Source organism: Delphinus delphis, chromosome 17 (assembly GCF_949987515.2).
Source record: "Delphinus delphis chromosome 17, mDelDel1.2, whole genome shotgun sequence".
NCBI lineage: Eukaryota > Metazoa > Chordata > Mammalia > Artiodactyla > Delphinidae > Delphinus > Delphinus delphis.
In genome coordinates this window covers 43,598,188-43,623,916 of record NC_082699.1, presented here as the reverse complement: position 1 = coordinate 43,623,916, position 25,729 = coordinate 43,598,188, and the positions used below count along the sequence as shown (strand labels likewise).

The 25,729-nt window shown below is 35.0% G+C and overlaps 1 protein-coding gene across 12 annotated transcripts in view; it reads right to left on the bottom strand.

The window, feature by feature from the left end:
• Positions 1–25,729, bottom strand: part of VPS13B (vacuolar protein sorting 13 homolog B) — a 798,456-nt gene that overhangs the window by 537,333 nt on the left and 235,394 nt on the right. For all 12 annotated transcript variants that reach the window (XM_059994971.1, XM_059994970.1, XM_059994972.1 and 9 more), the window contains 2 exons: positions 23,048–23,182; positions 22,078–22,251 (listed from right to left, as the gene is read on the bottom strand). In XM_059994971.1, the coding sequence (XP_059850954.1) occupies positions 22,078–22,251; positions 23,048–23,182 (309 nt within the window). The remainder of the gene's footprint in view (positions 1–22,077; positions 22,252–23,047; positions 23,183–25,729) is intronic.

Sequence of the window (25,729 nt, the reverse complement as noted above, 5' to 3'; positions counted from 1 at the left end):
TCAGCTATCATAATTTAGTAGAAAACACAGACAAAAATTAATCATCATAATTTCTGATAAATGGTTTAACAAAATATTCATAAGAGGTTACAGAATGCAGAGGGGTAGCAAACATGAGGAGCACCTAACTTGTCTTGGGAGGGAAGTCTGCGAATGTATTTTTAATGGAAGTAATGCTTCAAATGAATAGAGTGGAGAGGAGCAAAGCAGGGAGCTTCCTATGCACTGAAAATTGTATACACAAATGAAACAGTAAGGGAGAACGTCATGTTCATGTAATTGAAAATGGTTCCACATATTGTAGTGAAAACATTACATGATATAAGGATAGAGTTGTTTATCTGGCTAAGAAGTCTCTCCTTTATCCAGAAAGAAATAGAAAGCCATTGAAGAGTATTTTTAAAGGAAGTGAAAGGATCAGATTTGTCTTACAGAAAAGTTTTATAGAAAAATCTGAGAATTTGATTACTGCCCAAACAGGAAAGATGGGAAATGAAGGAAGGGAAAAGTTTAGGACAATCCCTAGGTTTCTGACTGAACTGGTAATACTACCATTCCCTGGTTAAGGTGCAGGCCTGGAGTAAAATGGTGAATTTAACTTGGAAGTGCTGAGTCTAATGTGCTTATGAATTATTCAAGAGGAAATGTTTCATAGATAACCAAAAACTCATCTGCTGATCAGGGAAAACACTGGCACTCCAAATAATAGGGGACAGCACAAATGTAACAGTTATCTTTACAGAACCGATTGGAATTATCCAATTATGCATCCAATTATGCTGGACACATACTATCAATTCATTTTACCCACTGGATACAATGTTTTATTCCATGAAAAAAAAATTATTTTTTAAAAGCAAATTTGGGAACTTCCCTGGCGGTCCAGCAGTTAACACTTCGCCTTCGAAAGCAGGGGGTGCAGGTTTCAATCTCTGGTCGGGGAGCTAAGACCGCACGTGCCTCACCGTCAAAAAGCCAAAACATAAAACAGAAGCAATATAGTAACAAATTCAACAAAGACTTTCAAAAAATGGTCCACATCAAAAAACATCTTTTAAAAAAATAAAAGCAAGTTTGAACTTAATTAAAATTTTCCTTCTTTCCTTATACCTGAATATCCTTTCACAGGAAAGTGATTTCTGATAAACTAGAAAATAAAGACTACTTTATTTCTGTTTAGGGAATTCTCGTCACAAAAGTTTACCACGACAGTGATAACTACTGATATTTGTATGTGCCGAATCTTACTCTAAATGCTTTCCTCACATGAATTCACTTAATCTTCAGGACAACCCTATGACATAGATACTATTACTATTCCCATCTTACCAAAAAGAGAACACAAAGTTACTGAAGAGTCAAGAAACTTGCCCATGATCACAGAGATGGTACCTAATGGAGTCAGGAGTCAGTTCTGATTTCAAAGCCCTGCTTTTAACTACTATACTATGCTATCTGTCATAAATGATATTACTCTAATATATTAGGATTATGGAAACATCAAAAATTATTCAGAAGCTATGGAGAATTACCGATAGAAACAAATAAATGGATTTCAGTGTAAATGGAAAAGCAGCTCTCCTTAGTGACACATCTGTAGTATAGATTTCTTTTCAGGCACTGAGCAACACCTAGCACTAAAGTAGTCACACAAAAGAAACAAGCACTCTAAAGCTTCATGGCATGGGGAGCTATGCACAGAAATTCTGCAGCTGCTTCAAAATCTTATTACTACTGGAATTTCGCTTTTGGATTCACTGATCCTGGAATGCAATGGCCTTTAAAAACACTTGAAACATTCTTCATTCTTAATGCCACCTCAATTCCTCCACTGGTGGTATCGCTATAGAGAAAATACATGTAGTTATAAAGTTAAAGCACAGTATGAATTATGGGGAAATCTGCACCTTGTAAGAAATATGTGCCCATTGTCTCTAGCATCAATTTTGCAAAACAATGATGCTTCATGTCTTTTCTTTCTCAACTGGTTTCAAACAACAAAGTAAGACCTTTCCATCATGTTACTTAGCATAATTTTTACTGATATTCAGCATCAAAATACTGACGTGCTAATCTGAAGCACTACGGATTACTAGAGATTACTAGGCATTGCACTAGTAATCTGGCTATAAAGTGATGGCCAAATGAGTCTAGTAATAGGTGAAAATTCATTATCCTCAAACCCTTAGATGATGACTTAATAGCAGTCTTGGGGCAGCAGAAAATCTAGAAGGCCCTGCTTTCTTAGACTGGTCCCCTTATAGTTGAGGAAAGGAGCTAAAGAGAGACAGAACTACAGGAGAAGCCTCTTATTTGACACTGAGTACTGGTTCAGTGATGGAGAAAAATAATCAGTAAAGTTAGAAATCCTAAGAAAGAATACATCTATACCCCCAATATTTTATTTAAACATAAAACACAAATGTTTATTCATTTACTAATATTCTGATGTAGACAGAACCAAGGACGTCAGATACGGGTTCTGCCTCATCTTACACAAACAACTTTAACGGATCATCTACAATTACTACTTTCAACTTTTTAAAAGAATACAGTTCCTGTTCCATAGATTTATTGTGAGGATAAAATGAGGTAGTACCCTTACAATAGTGCTTGACACTAATAAGCACCAGCAAAAGCTAGTATTTTCATTATGTGCACAGAATTTAGTTTATGAAAAAAATCACACCTATATTAATTCATCTGAGCTTTTCAATAACCCTATGAAGTAGGCTAGTATTTATTAATATTACCATTTCCCAGATGAGAATACTTGAGGTACCCACTACATATGTGACAAACACCCAATAAAGGATACAGCTGAGACTTGAACCCAGCTCTAGAGTAATACAGGCAATCTCTCTTGAATAGGTAAGCGAAGTAAAAGAAGTACAAGTAACAGAATACGGGAAGACCCATAATATCTCCCAGTAAATGCCCTTTCATAACTAATGACAAGGCTGAAAGAAACAAAGCAATAACGATCTGGAAACCTATACTATACTCTTAACCAAACAAGTATTACAGTTGGTCACAGACTGATCTGGGGGTGTAGCAACAAGTTTAAGCTACGACTCATTGAGTTGAAAAAGGTCTAAATAGATTTCAAAGAGCGGTTTTTTTAGGATACAGAAGACACCCCACACAGCAACCTTACCATGCTACAGTTGCATACTATTTCAGTACTTACTCTACAACCAACAATTTGTTTAGAAGTTTTTTTTAAGTGACAAGTTATTTTTCAAAAGTTGACATAAAATTATTTAGAATTTGACAGTGACCTACTGTTTATCAAAGAACAAATTAACGCCGCATGTGCTATTCACTTAGGTATAACCAAAGATAAAGCCCATGAAGTATTTTGGAACTGGAGATAAGAGAAGGGCATAATGAAACAAACAAGGGTATATGAACTGATATCATGCTAGGGATGAGCCCTGCTGGAGCCCTGCAAAACTGCTCACCCTTGGGACTTCCCTGGTGATCCAGTGGTTAAGATTCCACACTTCCAGTGCAGGGGGAACTAGTTTGATCCCTCATCAGGGAACTAAGATCCCGCAGGCCACTGCCGCGTGGCCCAAAAAAGACAAAACAAGGGCTTCCCTGGTGGCGCAGTGGTTGAGAGTCCTCCTGCCGATGTAGGGGACACGGGTTCGTGCCCCGGTCCGGGAAGATCCCACATGCCACGGAGCGGCTGGGCCCGTGAGCCATGGCCGCTGAGCCTGCGCGTCCAGAGCCTGTGCTCCGCAACGGGAGAGGCCACAACAGTGAGAGGCTGGCTTACCACAAAAAAAAAACAAAACAAAACTGCTCACCCTTGGCTACACACACACACACACACACACACACACACACACACACACAGAGGTTTGCTTAAAGGGGTCTAAATAAAGCAGCTGTAGGGAAGGATATCAAAAGATATGATTAAAAAGAAGATTCAAAGATTAAGAAACACATGCAAGTCTGATTTTGTAAATAAAACTTTTCTTTATGGCTCATACTCCTTCTAGATGAGCAGGCTGCAGTTACACAATCATGTATCAAAACAAAGCAAAGCAAACTACTTAGTTCATTTTAACTATAGATTGATTTCTCAAACATAAGGATAGTTATTATGAAAATCCATAAAATTTTCTAATATGTCATCAGCATAATACCTCTAAATATATGATCATCAATTGCTTGCCAATGAGGATGATATCTTATACTTTTTAATACTGAGAAATATTTTTAACACACCAACTTAAAAAAAGAAACTGGTTAAACATGACACATCAATATTGCCTATAGCTTATTAACCAGCCACATGGTACCTTCAATTTCACTTCCATCTCTTCAATATTGCCATAACATACTAAGTTTGTAAGAATAATTTTACTGTCCTCTGCCTGAAAATCCTGCAATTAGTAATAAAAATAATATTAATTAGCAAATTCACTTGGTTTATGACATGAATGATGACCTCTTTAAAGGGATGTCTTTATATAATGGACAATCCACAGAAAAGTATTCACTGCCTGGTGTTGCAATCAGGTAATAGATTAGGAAACAATCAAAGTGAGATCAAGTGATTTATACAAAGATTAGGTTCCATAGTTAGAATTCAAGTAACAGCCTCGAAGTTATGATACATTTCTTCCTTCATATAACATGAATCTTTTCTTAGCCTATGCTCTACGATTCCATATTTTCTAAAATTCTTCTTTGGACTAGACATCAGATGGTATTAAAAAGATGATAAATAAGAAGCACAAATAATTAGTTGCTTTGTTTATAAGTAGTTGTGATTCAAAATAGAACCACAGCCTGTATGTCAGGAAAAATATAAAAATATTGCACATGAATGGAACTAATACATAAAATTTACCCAGAACAATATGTTGAGCATATTTTGTGAACCTTGGAGACAAACACATTTTAGACTTCATTTAAAGTAAACAACTAATTTCTATCATTATATCTAAAATATTTAATATATTTAGTAATCTGAGTATATGTGATAAACTTGAGCAAAGTAAAATAATCTATGTGTTTGATTTTTTAAATTTTTAAATATGCTATATTTAAACATGATCTTTTAAGCTACAAACTTCAGAGGCTGACATCAGAGGCCATAATCATTAAAAGTAATGAATAAAGCTGGTCAGTAATTAAATTGATCACATCTCCCTGAAGACCAAAAACCTAGTAGATGACAACAGAGCTCAACATTTTCCAGCTGCTGAGGAGTAAAGGCTTTCAACATTTGGATATATGCAGGCATCTTATTTTCTCAGGATTTCAAAGTCCACATGCAGGCTGCTGTTCAGCTATTATAAATGAGTAATTCAAGTAGGGCATGACTGCTTCTTGTACTAACTTGATAAAGATGTTTCACTCCAAATGCATCAACAGTTGTGTTAACTCATCCCTTTCACAGGCTGACTGAGGCTTACTTATGTTATGGTTTGTTAACAATGAATCAAAAAAAAAAAAAGATTTATTAACCTGTGCATTTGTTTTTCTAAAGCTAAAAATCAAGTTCTACTAATTAACTTCAAGCTAAACCATAGTTTATCAGTACAATCTAATGATAGCAATATTTAATTTTAAAAGTTTGTTTTAGAAAACAAAAGCAGTAATAACAAGTATTACAAATATTTCATATTTTACAATCACACTGTAAAATTTAAAATACAATTTTCTGATTATAGTTAACTGAATATACTGAAATACTTTAGAAGGAAAACTACATTACCATAAATATGTACCATGCACTTTTTAACAACAATTAAACATTTTATACTTTTACAAAAATATGGACTTGCACTCATAATACTGGGTTGGCCAAAAAGTTCATACAGAAAAACCTGAACAAACATTTTGGCCAACCCAATAATTACCAAACATTTAAAATAAAACAATATAAGCCAATTGAAAGTATTTGCAATGTTTAAACAATAAGAATTTCAACTCGTATGTAACCTTTTATCATTCCAGGCTTCAAAATCTATCCTTATTTGAGAAACCTTTCCTAACATCATTCAATCCTCCCTTCCCATTCAAATTAATCTCCCCCATCTATTTTCAGATAGAAGTACTTTTCTCCCAATCAATTACAGTATTTGTTAAAGTTAAGCTTGTTTTTTTAGAATTAGCTGTATGTGTATACTACTTGATGGGGACCTGTACTGAATACATTTTTATACCAGCCTTCAGCAGTTTTATGTATGCAGCCAGCAGCCAATAAATGAAATTAAGCAGAATTAAATGAACTGACTAATCAATTTTGGGGGGTCTGAATTCCTCCACAGTCTTTGCTCTTTGGTGTAATGGGTAAATGTATGGGTTCTAGAGTCAAACTGCTTCAGTCCTACTTAAAATGCTTAGCATAATACCTGGGGCATAGGAAGAACCAGAAAAATATTACTATTATACCAAGTGTCTCTACCACCCTAAATAAGACTTGCTTCTCATTCCTTTTGTACCTCATCTCAGCGAAAGGCACTGTACTACGTACCCAGCTCTCCAGCTCTCCAAACCAGGCACTGCATGCTTGCCTACTGTGTCCTTTCCCTTAGCCATCATATTCAATGAACCATCAGCTCCTGCTGACTCCAACACATTACAGTCCCACAAATCTGTGTAATTCTATTGACAGCATCATTTTTTTTCATTGCAACATTCCCTTAATGTCCCTGCCTCCTGTCTTCTACCCTCATTCACACACTGGTTTCTAAACCAGCCTACGCTGGTTTCTAAAGCAGAAATATGATGATAAAAACCTTCAATTGCTCCCTTTGGAGCTCAGTCCAAAATCTTTACAATGACTTTCAAGGCTCTTCATAACCTGAGGGAGCTTGCTGATCTCATCAGGCATTAACTCTTATCATGTTCCCCTTCCATTCCAAGCTGGCACACAACTTATCTGCAGTTTCCCCAAACCTGACCCATTTTTCCTCCTCTAGCTCATAATTAATGTCTCACCTTGGACATGACTGATTCCAGGAATCCTTTCTGAAGCCCCAAGTGTGGGTAAACTGTTTCCCTGGATATGAACACATACTACTTTCTTTTATGGCAATATTTTAACTGTCTTTTAATTATCTGCTTATCTGTAAGTCTCCCTCAATGAACTATAAGCTCATTAATAAGAAGTAAAAGGGTGTTTTCAACTTTATATCCCAAGCTTCTTGCACAAAGTAAATATGCACCTGATTACTTGAATTACTTAATAAAAAGAACACGAGACAACAAGACTCAGTTTTACCTCTTCCACTCCCTAGCTGCTTGACTCTGATGACATCTGACCCAAGCTGTAACATGCTTGCTTTATTCCTTTCTTCTGGACTAGAAATTATCTTGAAAATCTCTCCCCTATAAAATATATGAATTCTTCTACCTGGGATTACTAATTATAACAAAATCTTATTTTAAGGATAACTGACAATTAATGATTTAAGAATATAAAATTAACTTTTTTAAAATCTTACCCAATAACTGCTAGTTTAATGTTGTCTACTCTTCCTTCCCTCTTACCTCTCCATTCAGTGACTGCTCATCACCCTATCAGAGAGTTTTAGGCCCATCAATTCCTTTCTTCCCCCAAAGATTATTCACTAAGCTCTGTCTGCCTTTCATCAGTTATAACTCATAACTTCAGAAAATTTCATACTCACATATAGAAATAAATCCTCTTTAAATTCTTGAGTTTTCCTCTTCCTGTCCCTCTGTCAACTGTAACCCAATCACACCAAGAAAATGTTCTATTTTTCTACAAGAAGTCCAGAAGTAACCCTAATCATAGCTAATAATCATAAATAATGCTTGAACGAAGAAAAAAAGAAACTATTTGGAAATGAGGGTAAAACAACAAAAAGCAACAGTTATCAACTTCTAATGTTCTTGAAATGCCAATAAATGTCTTTAAGTGTCTCCCTAAAAGTTATCTTTTTACTATTCCATTCTCCTAAGTCTACTTTTACCTGAAATAGAACAATTATAAATATTAAAGTTTTTTATTTATTCTTCCATTAAAGCAGGGCTCCCCAACCCCCGGGCTGCTGACTGCTACCGGTCCGCAGCCTATGAGGAACGAGGCCACAGGGTAGGAGGTGAGCGGCAGCAGCGAGCGAGCAAGCAAAGCTTCATCTGCCGCTCCCCATCGCTCTCCATCACTCCCATTACAGCCTGAACCATACCCCACCCCCACCCCCCATCCGTGGAAAAATTGTCATCCACGAAACGCATCCCTGGGGCCAAAAAGGTTGGAGACCGCTGCATTAAAGTACTATCTTTAGAGTATTGACTCCTACTAGTTTTCACTAAAAATTTAGAGTATTTCAACTTCATTGAGTTTAACCAAAAGGAAGAATTTTATTGAGTTGGCCTTGAATTTTAACTACGACAATTCTTTGTTCCTATGTATTCAAATATTCACATGTGTATTCAAATATCCTAAGCATTCAAATATTCAAAGAGCTAACTTGTAAGTGGACATTTAAATCAAAACTCACTGACATTTTTCTGTTTGCATGTATCCCAGATAGCTGACTCAGAATAAAATAAAATTTCAACTATATTTTGAATGGGAAGACATTTTACTTATAAATAGAAAACAAATTAAAGGAAAAATAAAGTCATTTAAAACATTTTAATCACTAGACTGAAACTAAGGAGAAATGCAAAATATGCTACCTTAAAATCTGATATTTTATTCAGCTATATACTAAAACCCTCAAAGCATCTATAAAAACTAAGCTGTAAACTCTGGCTTTCAGGACACACATGTGTTTTCAAAGTCAAATGTATTTAAATATTAAAGGTTATATAAGAATTAATGTGCAAGAATGCTTATTTGTGAGCAAAATAACCCTAATAACCATAAATTAGTTGAAAATAAGTATTTTGAAAAGAAATATTTGAAAATAATGTTTGTTTGCAGAAAATACCAAATATTCTTCCTATGAGTATAAATATGAATGAGAAATGACTCATAATCCCATCAAGCATTAATAATCACTATTAAAAAGTAACCTTTCTAAGAATATATAAACATATATTTATATACATATGTTGAGAGAAATTTTTAAAAACCAGAATATTATTATATGTAGGTTTACACATTTTTTTTGACACAAGCTTTTATTATGAACATTTTCCTATGATATGTATTTTCTATTGCTTAATTTCAAAGATGCTCTTCTTTAGATATATCTTAATTTATTTTATAATTTGCTACTATTGGACAACAAGGAAGATTTGTGATTATTATAAATAAGCTGACATGACTACCCTTACATTTTAAACCCAAGTCTTTAAATGTATCTGGGATTACTCCTTTAAGGATATATAAGTCTTGAAGACTCCTATAAGTCTTGAAAGTAGGATTATGAATGATGACCACTTTTAAAGTCCTTAATAAGTTTTGCTAAATTGATTTCTGGAGAGTTTGCACAAATTAATAGTCCCACCAGACTTTCATTTAAGTGCTCATTTCATAAACTTCTCAGCTTTCAGTTTTATAATTTATTAAGTAACAGTTTCACAGGTAAAAATTGTTCCTTACTATTGTTTTAATAGCCATTTCTTTGGCTACTTATTAGTTTGATTTTTTTTCATGTGTTTTTTATCATTTGTATTTCTTACTTTTGTGTCCTTCAGCCATCTTCCTGTGATGTATTTTTAATTTTCTTTATTGTTATTTATCTGTAACTGAGTTCTGCACAACTCTACTATATTCTTGCAAATACTTTCACAGTATTTCAGAAATCCATCTCTTCAGTGGAAAATATCAGATAAGATGTAATTTTTACATTTGAAGAAAGGCTTCTTATAATTTAGATAACACTATATAAAGCATTTAATTCTCATAAGAAAAAATACAATATAACTATTCACTAAAATAAAAATGTCATAATCAAGAGACTGTTACTTCTGTGAGGTTCAGGAGCTCCTCTTTCCTGTGTATATGTATGTACACACACACTCACTCCCTCTCTCTCTCTCTCTCTCTCCTTCTTTCTCTGATATAGAGTAGGTATTCAAATTTTTGTTGTACAAATACTTTCACCAGGAAAGCTTTTTAATAAGTTAGAACACACTATTTACTTTAAAATCAGGTTAGAACATCTTATTACCTTAACAACATAAATAAATAAATAAAACATAAGGCCTTTTTCTGGAAAGTTGCAGATATTGACAAAGCACCTGGCTGAAGGGAACTTAATATGACAAGATTTCAAAAGTTAAATTCAAATTAAGGTCTACAGAAGTAGCCCAGAATTCTTCAACAATCAATACTTCCTTTGGACAAGAGGAAACTGTTAACTTCATCACTGCCCTCTGCCGGTGGTATTATTTTCCTTTGATTTTCCCTCCATATACCGAATATTTGCCTCACAAAATTACTCCTGACCTGCCTCTGTATTTAAACTACCACAGCTAAAGATAGCCTAGCCATGTGGAATTTAGTAAGCCTTGTAGGGAAAAAATTGTGCTTCAGTGAAGAGCTCTGCATTGTTCAGAGTACACCTTCCCAGGTTATCTAAGTGTGATTCTACGGGGACTCTGCACCTTTCATTGCCATTGAACTATCTTACAAATCTCTAAATTGTAGATAACTGATAGCAATGCAAAAGAATTATTCACTATAGATGCAAATAAATTCTGTCAGGTAGAAATTTGACTGACCTCCCTTCCCCACTGCTGAAGGAGCCTGTTTTGTGTCCATTTCCAAATTTATTACAGTATTATTGAGCTATAAATGTCCGTTGTTTTTTTTTTTAAACTCTCCTTTGATCTGGTTGTAACACCTGCCTGGTTCTCTCATTGGTAACAATGTTAATAAGCTTTAATGTTTGTCCATTTTATATCTATATGAGTCAAGATTTCACTTTTTTTTTAAATTATTCTTTAACAGGCTGAAGCCAGACTACATTTTTCCCTCACAGATCAACTTAGAAATAAAATGATGTGGGCCTGTAGACAATAGGGTTATACCCAAATGGCAAAAATCATTTCATTAGGACCAGTCTGTACCTACCAAATACTTATCATGTACTTGTCATGACCCTGACCAGTTTCATGGGGAAAGAATCCTATAAACAGTTATGACTGTTTGCCCTGTGATATGGTCAAAGTGCCATGGTGCTGCTTGGGAGGGGATAATTAATTAGGAAGGGAGGAGAGAGAAGAGGGAGGAAGAGGAGGAGAAGGAAGGACAGAAGTCAGAGGAAGGTGAAACTAAAACAAACAAAACGTTCTCAGAAAAGTTCCTAAATTCTTACACATTAATGGACAACTGACTTTCATCATTTATTTACAAAAGAAAGTAACTGCACAAGGATGATTCCTGTGAATACTATACTGACTACAAAGGATGCAAAAGCTATCTGTGGAATCAAGTTTCTTCTAGAAGGGATGAAACAATTAGAGGAAGAGGCAGGTAGCAAAGACTGATGTGAATTTCACGCCTGTTTTATAAATCAACTCCTAGTGGTTCACTAAGGCTTCTACTTCTCATTTGACCAATATGACAGCTATTATACAGCCAACTTCAAAATCTAAACAGAAAACGCAAAAATAAAAACGCACTTTGAAGACATCATTATTTAAAATATAAAAATAAACTGAAGTAATAATGGTAGCTTTTTGATCCATATGAAAACACACAACATTATACATTTTATGTTGAAGTTCACTTGAAGCCCATTACCACCTGAACTACTTCTTATATAATAATTTACTATTTACAAATGAAGATACCACTTACTTAGTTTGAATACCAGTTTCCTTTTACTATACAAGCAGTAAAAAATGCAAAATTTTTTACCTTGTGCTATAAATAAGGAAAACAACTGGTCATCCATAAGGTTTAAGAGATTTCTTTCACTGGCTTCCTTCCAGAATCTGGGACCTTTCAAATAAGCAAGCAAAGCAATTTCCCGTTGCTACTGAAACTGTTTCTGACTCCTAGCATCATGCCATCCAGGAGACATTTCAATCTGGAAGAAGGTAGGATCCTGGGACTAGGTAAAGGATTTACTCCTAGCTTCAGACCCGCATACCCACAAGTTTATAGAGTTAACTTGAAGGAAAATTTAAAGTGGATAGGGATCAGGTGACATGTAGAGAACACGAGAGAAAAACCATAAGCATTTAATGAAAAAAATGATTAACACAGGGTACTGTTTTGGACAGAATAATTAATACTTAAAGTTTGCATTATGTTTCACAATTACAATGGACTTGAAGGTAGAGTGCTTAACCTACACAACAATCCTAACAATCAGGTAAGAATACACTCATTTTACAGATGAGAAACCAATACTCAGAGGTTAACTTCTTCAAAATAATATAGTTTACAATGGATAAAGTTGCAGTCAAAATGTAAGCTTTTTTAATAATTCATTCATTCATTTATTCATTCATTCAGTCTTGGTGTTTCTATGCCTATCTCCTCAATATATTATAAATTTCTTTACAGTAGAGACTTCGATGCATCATTTTATTTATATAGACAGAAAACTTGCAAAAACTACTTGTTGAATGAATGAATAAATGAATAATTTTACTAAAAAAATAGAGCAATAAAAATATGAGAATGGCAAAGAAATACAGGAGAGTTTTCCTTTACTTAAGTAAAGATCAATTTGAGAATCAACCATAAAACAAACTTCATGATTTGAAAAAGAAAAAATGTTTTAAATATATATCTGCTTTAATACATTTAAACATATATGGTTTATGTGTGTGTAAATTCCCTTAATTACTGTGCTAGATAGAAATTTATATTTTTTATACTTAAAAACATCAGGCTGCATTAATACAATACATTTATGATTTAAACTTTTGCCCAAAAAGTTATAATCAAAATGCATTTGGCAAATATTTCACCAAACCTTTCACTGTGTATGTGTGCGTTATCTGTCTAAATGGAAAATAAAGATTTTTATAGTACTTAGTAAGATAAAAAATTCTCTGTGCTACAAATGCAGCATTCTAAAAAGGCTATGTTCTGGTAACTATCATAATCCTTCAGAAATTGTTTATATTATGATTAAAAATCACTGTGCTCCTATATTCCCACAAATAGTTCATATGGTAAAGAAATCAGTAAACTTACTTTTATGCGTAACATCTTTAACATTTGCTCCCCTTTCTGTGCTTGTGATTAAATGTAACATTTTGAAATCCCAAAGTTCTGAGAAAAACATAAATCCTTGTCTCACAGCTGCTGTTTGACTCTGGAAACACATGCATTTTCTTTTCAAGCATCTACCATCAAAATTCCCAAAGGGGTTGGACTGAAGAACACCTGCATCTCTTCATTTAGTTCCAATAACAGAGCCTAAACTCCAAAATTACAAAAATAGAAGCTCTGTTCAGCTGTAGTTACATTTTGCCCCTAATTCCCGTGAACAAAAATGCTAGGAGCATGAAATCATTCAGGCAAGCTCTGTCATCAAGAGGATAAGATTTTTTGCACCAGAAGCCCAGTGGGAACATGATAGAAAACTGGCAACAATTACAGATAAACTACATAGTAAAGTCCTCAGGGAAGAGAGAGGAAATGTAATAAGATAGATGGGTATAATTTTTACACATTTATGCCCAAACCACAAATGTGAATTGTCTTTAATTGCTACAATATATAAGCATTCTTACTCATGTGCCCTGTCAAAAATACTAAAAACATAACTTCAAGGCAATTCACTTAATTCTACATTATGAGGAGAATTTTCTGGAACAAAAAACCATTCCCCATAAATTAAAATTTACAATCTAAAATACCGTCTCCATTTTAAAAACTCCTTAACAATTCATATCCTAACCAACCAACTACGAATGGTCAAATAAGACTGTGTGTGTTTGCTGATATATTTTAATCCAGAAAGAAAATTACCTCCCCAATTTGAACATGAATTTCCAGAGAACAGAATTATAATTGTGACTTTCCTTCCCAATAACAATGATCAAAAGTTGTACATATCTGATGGGTAAAATATAAAATAACTTTTAATATATGGCAATCCAGTAAAGTTAAAACCTTATATTTATTTCTGCAACTGATTATACCAGGGAATAGAAAGATCAGCTTAAACTGTATTATATTTAAATGACATTTTAAGAGGAACAGTTGTTTTAAATTATTTTTAAATATCCTCATAATCATTTAATTCTATTTTTCTAGTGTTAGGAAGAAATAGTTGTTTTGAGTTTTATATGTCAAAAGCAAATACAGCATGATCATCTTACTTACACAAGTGACTACAGCCAGATACTTTAAGAGATTATCATCTTTAATAATGGTGAACCAAAATCAATTAGATGAAATTTCATAGAAGAGTGACATTCTTCATGTAAATTCATATATTTATTTAGATTATAAAATACAGAAAACTATCTTAACAATAGTTTATGTGAAAAAGAACTCTAATTTCCAGTAGCACATATGCTTAAGACAAATATTAACTAAATAGAAGTTCACTATATATACGTGGAAAATACACTCTCTACTTTGTGCTATGTGGAGGATTGTGTTAAATTTTATTTATTTTTTAATTTATTATTTATTTATTTTTGGCTGCCTTGGGTCTTTGTTGCTGTGCACAGGCTTTCTCTAGTTGCAGTGAGCAGGGGCTAGCTACTCTTCAATGCGGTGCACAGGCTTCTCATTGCGGTGGCTTCTCTTGTTGCGGAGCAACGGGCACTAGGCACACAGGCTTCAGTAGTTGTGGCACACAGACTCAGTAGTTGTGGCTCTCAGGCTCTGGAGCGCAGGCTCAGTAGTTGTGGCACACAGGCTTAGTTGCCTGTGGGAACTTCCGGGACCAGGGCCCGAACCCATGTCCCGTGCATTGGCAGGCGGATTCTTAACCACTGTGCCACCAGGGAAGTTCTTTTGTTAAATTTTAAAAGGGACGTTTTCAAACATGTAGTGGAAGTACGGCAATGACTCTGAAGGCAAATCATATGGGAAGAAACTAAAATAAATTTATTATGTTTAGCCTGGACTATTCAGTTTTTTTCCAAAAAAAAAAAAGCTTTTGTGGAACATCTACCATATGCAGAGGAGAAAGAAGGAGCAATTAAGTTAGTGCTAGAATTTTCAGCATTAAGAGGTAAGTAGTGCTATTAACTGAAATTGAATGATGGAGTATAAAATGGGGTGGGGGAGATTACACTGAGTTTCATTTTAAACATGTTAGGCCACAGGAAAATATCCACAGGGCAATGGTCAAGAGGTGGCTAAAATTTGGAGTTTGGATCTCAAAAGAAAATAAATGGACAAAGAGATATATGGTTGGTTGCTAAACACACACACACACACACACACACACACACACACACACACACACACACAGTGTTGATGAAATCATCCAAATAGAAGAGGGCTGGTGACATAATACCAGGAACAACCTATATTTAAGGCACAAAGGAAAGAAATGTATTTGAGGGGGTAAATGAATATGGTTCAGCAAGGAGAACCAAGAAACTACATTGTTGTAGTGTCCAGGATTGTGATCCTAAGCTTTTACCCTATAATGAATGATGTAGAACAGGGGTCCCCAACCCCTGGGCCATGGACTGGTACCGGTCCGTGGCGTGTTAGGAACCGAGCCGCACAGCAGGAGATGAGCGGCGGGTAAGCCAGCAAAGCTTCATCTGTATTTACAGCCGCTCCCCATTGTTCACAGTACTGCCTGAGTTCCACCTCCTGTCAGATCAGCGGTGGCATTAGATTCTCATAGGAGTGCAAACCCTACTGTGAACTGTGCATGCGAGGGATCTAGGTTGCACGCTGCTTGTGAGAATCTAATGCCTGATGATCTGAAGTGGAGCTGAGGCGGTGATGCTAGAGCTCAGGAGTGACTGCAAATACAGATTATCATTAGCAGAGAGGTTTGACTGCACAGAGACCATAATAAATCAATTGCTTGCAGACTCATATCAAAACCCTATCAGTGAGTGGCAAGTGAAAACAAGCTCAGGGTTCCCACTACGCACTATGGTGGGATTCTGCACTACGGTGAGTTGTATAATTATTTCATTATATATTACGATGTAATAATAACAGAAATAAAGTGCACAGTAAATGTAATGCGCCTGAATCATCCCCAAACCATCACCCGCCCCACCCCCCCCGCCCCACACTGGAAAAACTGTCTTCCATGAAACGGGTCCCTGGTGCTAAAAAGGTTGGGGACCACTGATGTAGAAGACAGGAGACTCCTGAGTCAGACAAAGGACTTTATTACTCATGGCACAGCAAGCAGCATGATTATCAACATATGTATTTGTATCAGTTCTCTTTGCCCCCAAGTTCCACAGAGGTAACAACAAAGACATATCCAGATGGATGTCTGCACATGCAGTGGAATGCATTATAAGAAATGAATCCTGCACCTGAAACTAACCCAACATTGTAAATCAACTATACTTCAATTTAAAAAAATAGAAGAAATGAACCCCGAGTTGAAGAACCAAATCTTTTATAATGGGCAGTAAGCATGCCTTCCATTGGCTCCAGAGGGACACTAGATCTATCTCCCAAATACTGTTCACTATACAAATATCCTTTAAAAGATAGTCTAGAATAAAGAGCTGTCGGTGTCTCCATTCACAAGATATACAAAAACGCAAAAGTCATCAGATGTTATCTTTTAATACCTGAAGGCCAAGAAAGACTAAGGTTTCAACAGAAAAGGTACAATCATACACAAATGCCAATGAAACATAAGATAATAAGTTTTGTCAGGTATATTTAGGGCCGATATATTTTTTCATGTCACTTATAAGACTAAGAAATGGAAGTTACAGTTCAACAAACAGAGGACCTCATAGTAATCGGACCTAACAAAGAAAGATGCTGTTAGATATTCTCTCCAATGGTAGATACATATATAAGGAGAAGGAAGAGGAGGAAGAAACGTAGGGAGAGAAGAGGGAAGACGGTTAACATGTATTAAGGACTTACTATTTATCTGTCAAATACATTCATATCCTTCACTATCTGTCATAAATGTCCATTTATTCACTCATTCAACAAATGATTTCTCAAGCGTTCCATATGTGTGAGGAAATTTTAGGCACTGGAGATAAAATGATAAGCAACCAGTGACAAACTCTGTCCTCACAGAACTCACTGTCAAATGGTGAAGACAGACAGCATTCAAATCACACAACTACATAAATATATACTGTCATTAAGTGCTATGAAAGAAACGTACAGTGAACTATGAAAATGAATGTAACAGAGATACCTAATCAAATTGGGTGGTGGGGGGTAGGGGAAAGGCAGCATCAGGGCTTTCTTGAAGATATAGTAGTTGAGCTAAGATCTCAACACTAAACTGAAGTCAACAGGTATAAGGTGAAGGGGTAAGGATAGTTTTAAGAATCCCAGACAGAAAAAAAAAGGCATATACAAAAGCATAATCACAACTGAGAAACTGAAAGAAGGCCAAGAGATCTGAAGCACATAGAAAGGGGGGCATATCAAAAGGACTCCTAACACTGACTTAGAAATTGAAATGGATGGCCTATAAGTTCCTTTGTTCTAAGTTGATAGTATTTTGTGATCATTTTATATTCATAAATAGCAGACACCCTAAAATTTGTTTATACATTAATAACAGGATTAACAAATACTAAGAACTTTTTAACAAGCAGAACCTGCTATAAATCATAGGCAAAATATAGCATATGAAAAAGAGCTAAAGTTTATATTTAAAAGAGAAGGAAAGAAAAATGTTTAGAACCTATTTTAAAATATTTTACATACATCAATTATAGTCACCAAGTGCTTCTACCTCTGAAGGAGCCAAAGAAGAATCTATTTTCTCTATTTATCTATACAAACATAAGAAACAGAAGTGTCACTAAACGGTTCCTGTGAATAGTAACCATGAATGAAGAATGTGGGCTGGCACACTGGACTCCCATAGGAGCCTTCAGCTCCTTCACTGTAATCAGAGCCAGTCAAGCAGAGAAAGTGATCAAGGGGGAGGAGGGAAATGTGCAAAGGGAGCTGCTAAGACTTCAAAGACAAAACAACGCTGTGACATCATGGAAGTGTGGCTCTTTTGATAGTGCTTAATATGAAGTAAAGAAAGAGATCCTCAAAGTTAAGAATGTGCAAGGCTGGGTGGTACAATGTTTAGCAATATGGATCCTAAAAATAAAAGACAAAATGATAAATAGCCTAAGACAGTGGGAAAATGTTATATAGTTAGAAGCCCCAGATTCAAGTTCAAAGTCTGACTTGTTCTGAGCCTCTATTTCCTCCTCTGTAAGACAAAATAACATTTGCTGTGCTGAACAGTCTTGTTTTATAACAAATAAAACAATTTATATGAAAGTGATTTTTAAATTGTAAAAAACTGTTTTTATAACAAGTTTTACTAATACTACTATTTCTTTCAGTCAATTAATACTTAATTCCCATTAATAAAGCTGTCCATTCCCTCACATTCTGAAGTCAGAGTCAGAAAACTCTGCCTCTTTATCCTAATTAAGCTTCTCTCAAAACTCACTTCCTAATATAATATCCGCAACATTTTCTGGTCCCCACTTTTAATATTCCCCTTCAATTTGGGAGCATATGCACAAAGGCAGCTGTCTTCCACACATCATGCCATGATAATCAGAAGCCAATTAGAATGATCACCAAACTCCTCTAAAATACACAATTTGCCTCAAATCAGTTAGCCAATCACTTACTACTCCACATTCCAAAACCTCTCATTCAAATTCTATAAACAAATGGGAAAAGCTCATTAACAACCTCATCTGGATGGTCTGTCTCTAAAAAAGACAGCAGGGATTAATTGTGCTTTCCTTTCATTGTTCATCTAGAAGAGTTCAACTACCCAGCATCTTTTTTTTTTTTTAAAGCCAACATCAATAAAGACTCGTGTTCTATGCCATTTCCCTTAGGTGCTCCAGCCTCAAAAAACAAAGAAAAGCAAATGCAATCATCACTTACTTGCTCATACATTCACTAAATATTTGTTGATATCCTACTATATGTGGGATATTGTTCTAGACACTAGGAACACAGCAGTGACCAAAAAAGACAAAAATTCCAGCCATAATGAAGCATTAAATTCTAATAGCAGGGAAAAATAAAACCTAACAAATCAGTAACATGTATAGTATGGCAGAGTGTGATAAGTACTAAGAAAAACTTTAGAATAGTGGGTAAATGTGTGTGTGTGTGTGTGTGTGTGTGTGTGTGTGTGTGTATGCACATATATGCAAACAAGAGAGAAAAAATCTTTTATATACAGTGATCAGGAAACAACTTGCTGAAAGCATGATATTTCAGTAAAATCTTAAAGGATTGTTAATAAATTATTTCCTCATTTAAAATTTATTTATAATTTATTCATACCATCAGTCATATATACACACACAGACACACACACACCTCCAATTTTAAATCTTATTACAGGAACATAAAATTAGTCAATATTACTTTAAAACTGGCTTTGAAAAATAATACTTATGCGCTCTCTCATAACCATATCATAAACACCTAAGCCATGAATGTGGGTGGCAGTTCCCAAGATGGATGGAAAATTTAAATTTAAAAATACCCTAAATAAAGCATGTGACTGTAGTTTAAGTAAAAACACATTACATTTTAGGATTAAAACACACCCAAAGGAATATTTTCAAAGCACCAAATGCATGATCACATTAAAATTTTACATGCAAATCCATAAGCATATCACTAAACATCACACTAAAGTTGAAGATTAGGTTAATTTCCTTAACAGTAAGAAAAAAACTTTTTCCTAGAAATATCGTAGGTACAATTTTTTTATAGTAGTTTACTTTTAGACCCATGCTATAAAGGTTAAAAATGCAAATATATATTTGAGACCCTAGATATACATTTAAATTACAAAGAATAATACGAATATTGTTATTAGAAAGATCAGATTATTTAAACATGCTTGACTCAGTTCATTCTAATTGTGTATATGACAAGACAAAAAATGAAGAATCCCTGTCCAATTTAAGAATATGCAGTAGATTCTAACATGCTTAGTCCCTTCTTAGGTATCAAAATTCTAAGCAGATGGTCTGGTCATTCTAATAACACTTTAATGATCTTATGATTTGAAAACAAAACCTACTGAAAACTACTATTTGGATAATTATATAACAGAGTTTCTCAAACGGCATATTTAAAGAATATAATTAAATAGGCATTAAAAACAGCATGATGTTGGGACTTCCCTGGTGGTCCAGTGGTAAAGAATCCGCCTTCCAATGCAGGTGAGGCAGGTTCGATACCTGTTCAGGGAACTAAGATCCCACATGCTACGGGGAAAGTAAGTCCAGGCACCACAACAGCTGAGCTCACGCGCCTCAACGAGTGAGAGAGCCCACATGCCCTGGAGCCAGCACACCACAAGCAGAAGAAGCCCCCTGCGCCACCAACTAGAGAGAAGCCCACGTGCCGCAACTATGACCTAACTCAGTGAAATAAATAAATAAATAAATAAATAAATAAATAAATAAATAAATAAATAAATTGGGGGGCGGAGCATGATGTTTATTTAACCACCAATCCCTTCTCCCAAAATCCGGGGTAGGCAAACCACATAGGCTAAATCTCGCCCACTTCCTGCTTTGTGAATAGAGTTTTACTGGAACACAGTCACACCCATTCATTTACATATTGGGTATGACTATTTTTGTGTGCTCTAATAGCAGAACTGAACAGCTGAGACAGAGCCCATATGGCCCACAAAGCCTAAAAGGTTAGTTATCTTGCCTTTAGTAAAATGTTTACCAGCCCCTACTTTAAAGGACTGGTAAAATCTTCTACACATAGGCACAGTCTTACTTGGGTACTGGCCTCATCCTCACAATTTTTTCCTTAGGAAACCATACCCATCCTCATCAAGTTGAAAATGTCTTTTTGAGGAGTATTGTCTTTAAAGGCAAGCTGACTCAGGGGTTCTCAGACTCACCTTTCAAATACTAATTTCTAGTTTCTAGTGTGGATGCCATTCAGCTGCAAATGCTACTATAACAAATTCTGCTTTCAAGTGGTTTTGCATCCATGCATATGTACACTGCTTCGAATATTCACCTCCATATAGTCTCTGTGTAGTTAATTATGAATCTTTTCATGGTTTCTACTTTGAACTTAGTGCAGTCATGCTTAACATATTTTCTATAAGTTACAGTTCTAGTCACATAATGTTAACTGAGCTCTACTCTTAGGCAGCTATTTGAAACCACCTCATTGGCCAATTAATTCTAAAGAAAAAATTCAGACTCCTGACCCTTTTAAGAAATCTGTTTATAGCTAACTTATTTCTAGCATCATGGTCTTGGCTTTACCAACTACATACTAACTGAACTCATGGCTGACATCAGGCTCTATTTACTATACCTTCATTGATAGTTCCAGTATCTCCTCTCAATATGAGAGGTGTGGATCTGCTATTATGGTGTGAATAAAATGGAACAGAGTCTAGGCAAAGTGCTTCTAGAAAAAAATTTAACTCTAAGAAATAAGAGCTTGACTTCTGAGTTTTTTCCTTTATTACAACATCAATATCTTTTCCTTTTTGTAAAGGCACAGAAGGCCCAAACACCTAACTTTACCATGGCAAACTATGGGTCACAAAGTGCTACTATCCCAAGAAAAATATTTTCTCTTTGCAATGTTTTAAATTTCTTTTACTCCTTTCTATGTATTACATGATATATTTAAAAACTCAGTTGGGTTTAGTAGTAGTAGTAGTTGAATCTGAGATTAACTGTTATACATACAACTGAATTATCTCAATAAAATAGAGTAAAATCATTATTGTTTGTAAACACATCATTTATCAAAAATGATATAAAATACTTCATTTGAATTTTCAAAGAGCGTAACTGCGGAGTGTATCCCAATGGACACAAATGAAAAAGAGAGGAAGAAAGAAATGGAGGGAGGGAAGGAAGGAGGGAGGGACGAAGTTAAGGAAAGGAGAAAAGGAAAGGAGAGAAGGAAAGAAAAAAAGTCCAATTTTAAAAGTCTTGCTGGAAAAGAAAATGCAAATAAGTGAATAATGATGTACTTACCGGAACTGTGGCAGTAGTCCATATACTGTGGAACTAGGGCTGTGAAGGCTATTAAATCTGGAGCTAAGAGAGATTCTGGCTTTCTACTCTCATTGAGCCACCTGCTGCTATGAAGGTCTTTAGTGTCAGAAGGACCCTGAAGCAATGGAATTAACTTCTCTTTTCCACTCTCACCTGAACAGAAATATTTATGAAAAAGAAACTCTTATCAAATAAAACATAGGAGTACCCCGAAGATGTTTGATCTTAAAGTATACTAACATCATAATATAAAATTTCAGTTTATACTTGGTAATTCTAGCAGAACATTTAGTTATACTCTAAAAAGTATGACTGATAAAATTAAAAGCACTTTTAACTCTTAAAAGGTTGTTTTAATATTTAGCTAATGAATGTAGAACATGTTCAGAAAAGCTTATAAAATAAAACAACATGAACACACTGTATTCTAAATATTCAATGGAATTTGTACCTATTTAATCTTATTTAGACATTGAATTCACACTGGAAAAAATTAAATAACAAACAGTTTAAGGAAAATATTATGAAATAAAATATTGGAAGGAAGGCAAAATCAATTACAACATTCAGTTGAAAAACAGCTGGGTTTTCTGTTTAATTTCATTATACTAATAACATTTTAATTTAATTTTTAAGTGTCATATACATCTATACCTCCTATCCCCCCCCATAAAGTGTAAGAATAAACTTTCCTTTAATATTTCCTCCCTCATAACCATTATTAAAACTATGCAAAGTTTTTTTCCTTAAATAAAAATTAACCTATTAATGTCAAGAAGTATCATCCTGGCACAATTAACAATTTTTTTCAAGTAAAAATAAAAAAATTTAAAATCTCTGATTCACAGGAACAATGAGTAAATTCTTGTTTCAGTAACGCTCCTTGTAAAACGCACGGCCAATTCTCCTACACAGGCAATAAAGTTTTACAAGGTCCAGCTGCACATACCTGGGGCTTTGGCACAAATTTTTATGGATCCCATGGTCCCAGAGGCACATTTGACCAATGATGTGCTGCAGTACTTCAATTCAACATTCTGGATTGAGCCCTCAAGAGTTGGCAGGGGATTCTTAGATTTCACACCTAATAAAAGAAAACTGCAAATGTACTAGCCGATTGAATTTAAATAATTTTTATACTCCTTCACCAAGGCATTTAGACTTAATTATACTTTAATTATCTACCTCCGCTGTTCTTACAGTATTTGTGTCAGGCTTCACAGTTCAGTGTTTAGGAGTTAAAAAGATGCAATTTTAAAATAAATGGGCTGAACCTGCATAACTATACTTATGCAAATTTGAAACAAATATTTGTTTAAAAATCAGGAGACTAAAAAATCATATTTGGTTTTAGAACATAGAGTAAGATTTTCAATTTGATACAAATTTAACTTATAAATTGAGTTTCATTTAGGCAAAGACATTTAATTTAAGCATGAAACTTCCTACGTAAACAGCCTCCTCAAAATATCTTGGCCAGGTGGGGTGAAGAGAGAGAAACAAGATAGCTCAAAACAGCTCCTAAGTTAAAATACAATAGCTTATAAGCAAAATTGACATCCCATGTGTAGCTAAAAGAAACTAAAGGGATTCTATATCAATTAACAAAAAAAGTGAATATTAACATCTCTACTGTATGCTACTTGCTGAAGAACATAAAAGCATAGAAGGGAACAATTACCATGACATAAATGGTAGGGAAAACTTAATTCAAAAAGGAGAGACTCATTTTGGCCCTGAAGGGTAGGTGAGAATTAAAAAGGCAGAGAAACCTTAAGAACATTACACTAACATTATTGCAAACCACTAAAATAATGATAATGATGATGAACTCTAATCAACTAACATTTACTGGAGGACTTACTATGTGTGATACACACATCTCATTCAATCCGCACAACAGGGCTGTGATAAAGATGTTATTGTTATCCTCATTTTTACAAACTGGGATATAATGGATTAGAGGAGTTAAGTAATATTTGCTCAGTCCTACAGCAGAGAGAAAGAGCTGAGGTGTTTAACACAATTTGATCCTATCACAGAAAACTTCACCGCTCATTTCACCTATATTCATGAAGAATGGCCGCCTTTTCCCCATTCCACATTCCAATCAAATATATATTACCCTTCATATTTGAAACTCCTTTAAGGAGAACTAAGTATGAATAATTAAGAAAATCATGAACTTTTTATGACAGACATATTAAACATTACTCTAAAATCTTTGATCTCAAACTCTGGTGCATTCAAGAAGCCCCACAGTCCTCCAAGAGTCTTCCTGAGATGTGGCCCAGGAACCTGCAGTTTAACTAACACACTACATGGTCTGCCAGTAGTTAAAGGACATCATCTTGAGAAATACCTTCTCACATAGTAATCTTTACTTCAGAAGGACCTATAAATTTACTGATTCCTATTTGACTGTTATATAAACATGTATCAATTGGTTGCTATTCCCCAATATTCACCACCTGTGTTATTTCCATTTGCAGTGGTACCTATTATCCTCAAAGCAGGAGTCTAAATGCTTTGTATTTATACATTTTTCTATGATTTTATCAGTTTTTATCAAATTCTCAAAATCTATGACTCAAAAAACTTAAGAAGCAGTATTTCAGAAAGTTAAATGATGCCAACTATACGAAATAAACATAGCAGTAGTAGTAATAACAGTTGTAGCAGTACTACTAGTTATAGTACCTAACACTCAATGACTAAGTGCCATGCACTATGCCCAGTTTGTTATTTTTATTCATCTCAAAAGAAAAAAAAAAAAGGTAGCTATTACTATTCCACTTTACATTCAGGAAAACCAAGGTTTAGAGAAATAAGGATTTTGCCCAGGCTCAAGTCAGAAAGTGGGCAGGTGTGGTTCACTTTTCTCTTCATAAGAAAAGAAACTGAGTTACCCTGCATATTTAACATCTACTGTGGATACAGAAGTTATAATCAGTGGATAATTTACGCTGCTCCAATCATTATGTTAAGTGATGAGAGGGATACAAAATGGAATAATACCCTCCTCTAACTCTCAAGTCCCCAGAGTCAGACTCTCATTCTATGCCAATTTTTTGAAAAAACTTAAAGAATCTAGATAGTGATGAGCAGACAAGAGCTAATCAAAGATTCTCTCAAGAGGGCTTCCCTGGTGGCACAGTGGTTGGGAGTCCGCCTGCCAATGCAGGGGACGCGGGTTCGTGCCCCGGTCCAGAAGGATCCCACATGCCGCGGAGTGGCTAGGCCCGTAAGCCATGGCAGCTGGGCCTGCGCATCCGGAGCCTGTGCTCCGCAACGGGAGAGGCCCACGTACCGCAAAAAAAAAAAAAAAAAAAAAAAGAAAAAGAAAAAGAAGAAGATTCTCTCAAGGGTTACTGATGGTGTTAAGAACCAAAAGAATTGAATTAGTTCTGGTAGATGCAAAAATAAATATGAATAGACAAAAATGGGTTTTTAAAAAATTATTTTATAAGCTGCTTCTTTTACAGTTTACACCAAGTTTAGGACTCTACCTTGAATCTGAAATGATACGTCTTTGTTAATATCTAATGCATGCCATATATAAGACTCTTATCAGAAGAAGTTGCCGGAAACCTCTTCTGATCAGAATCACTTATACATATATAAAGCATCT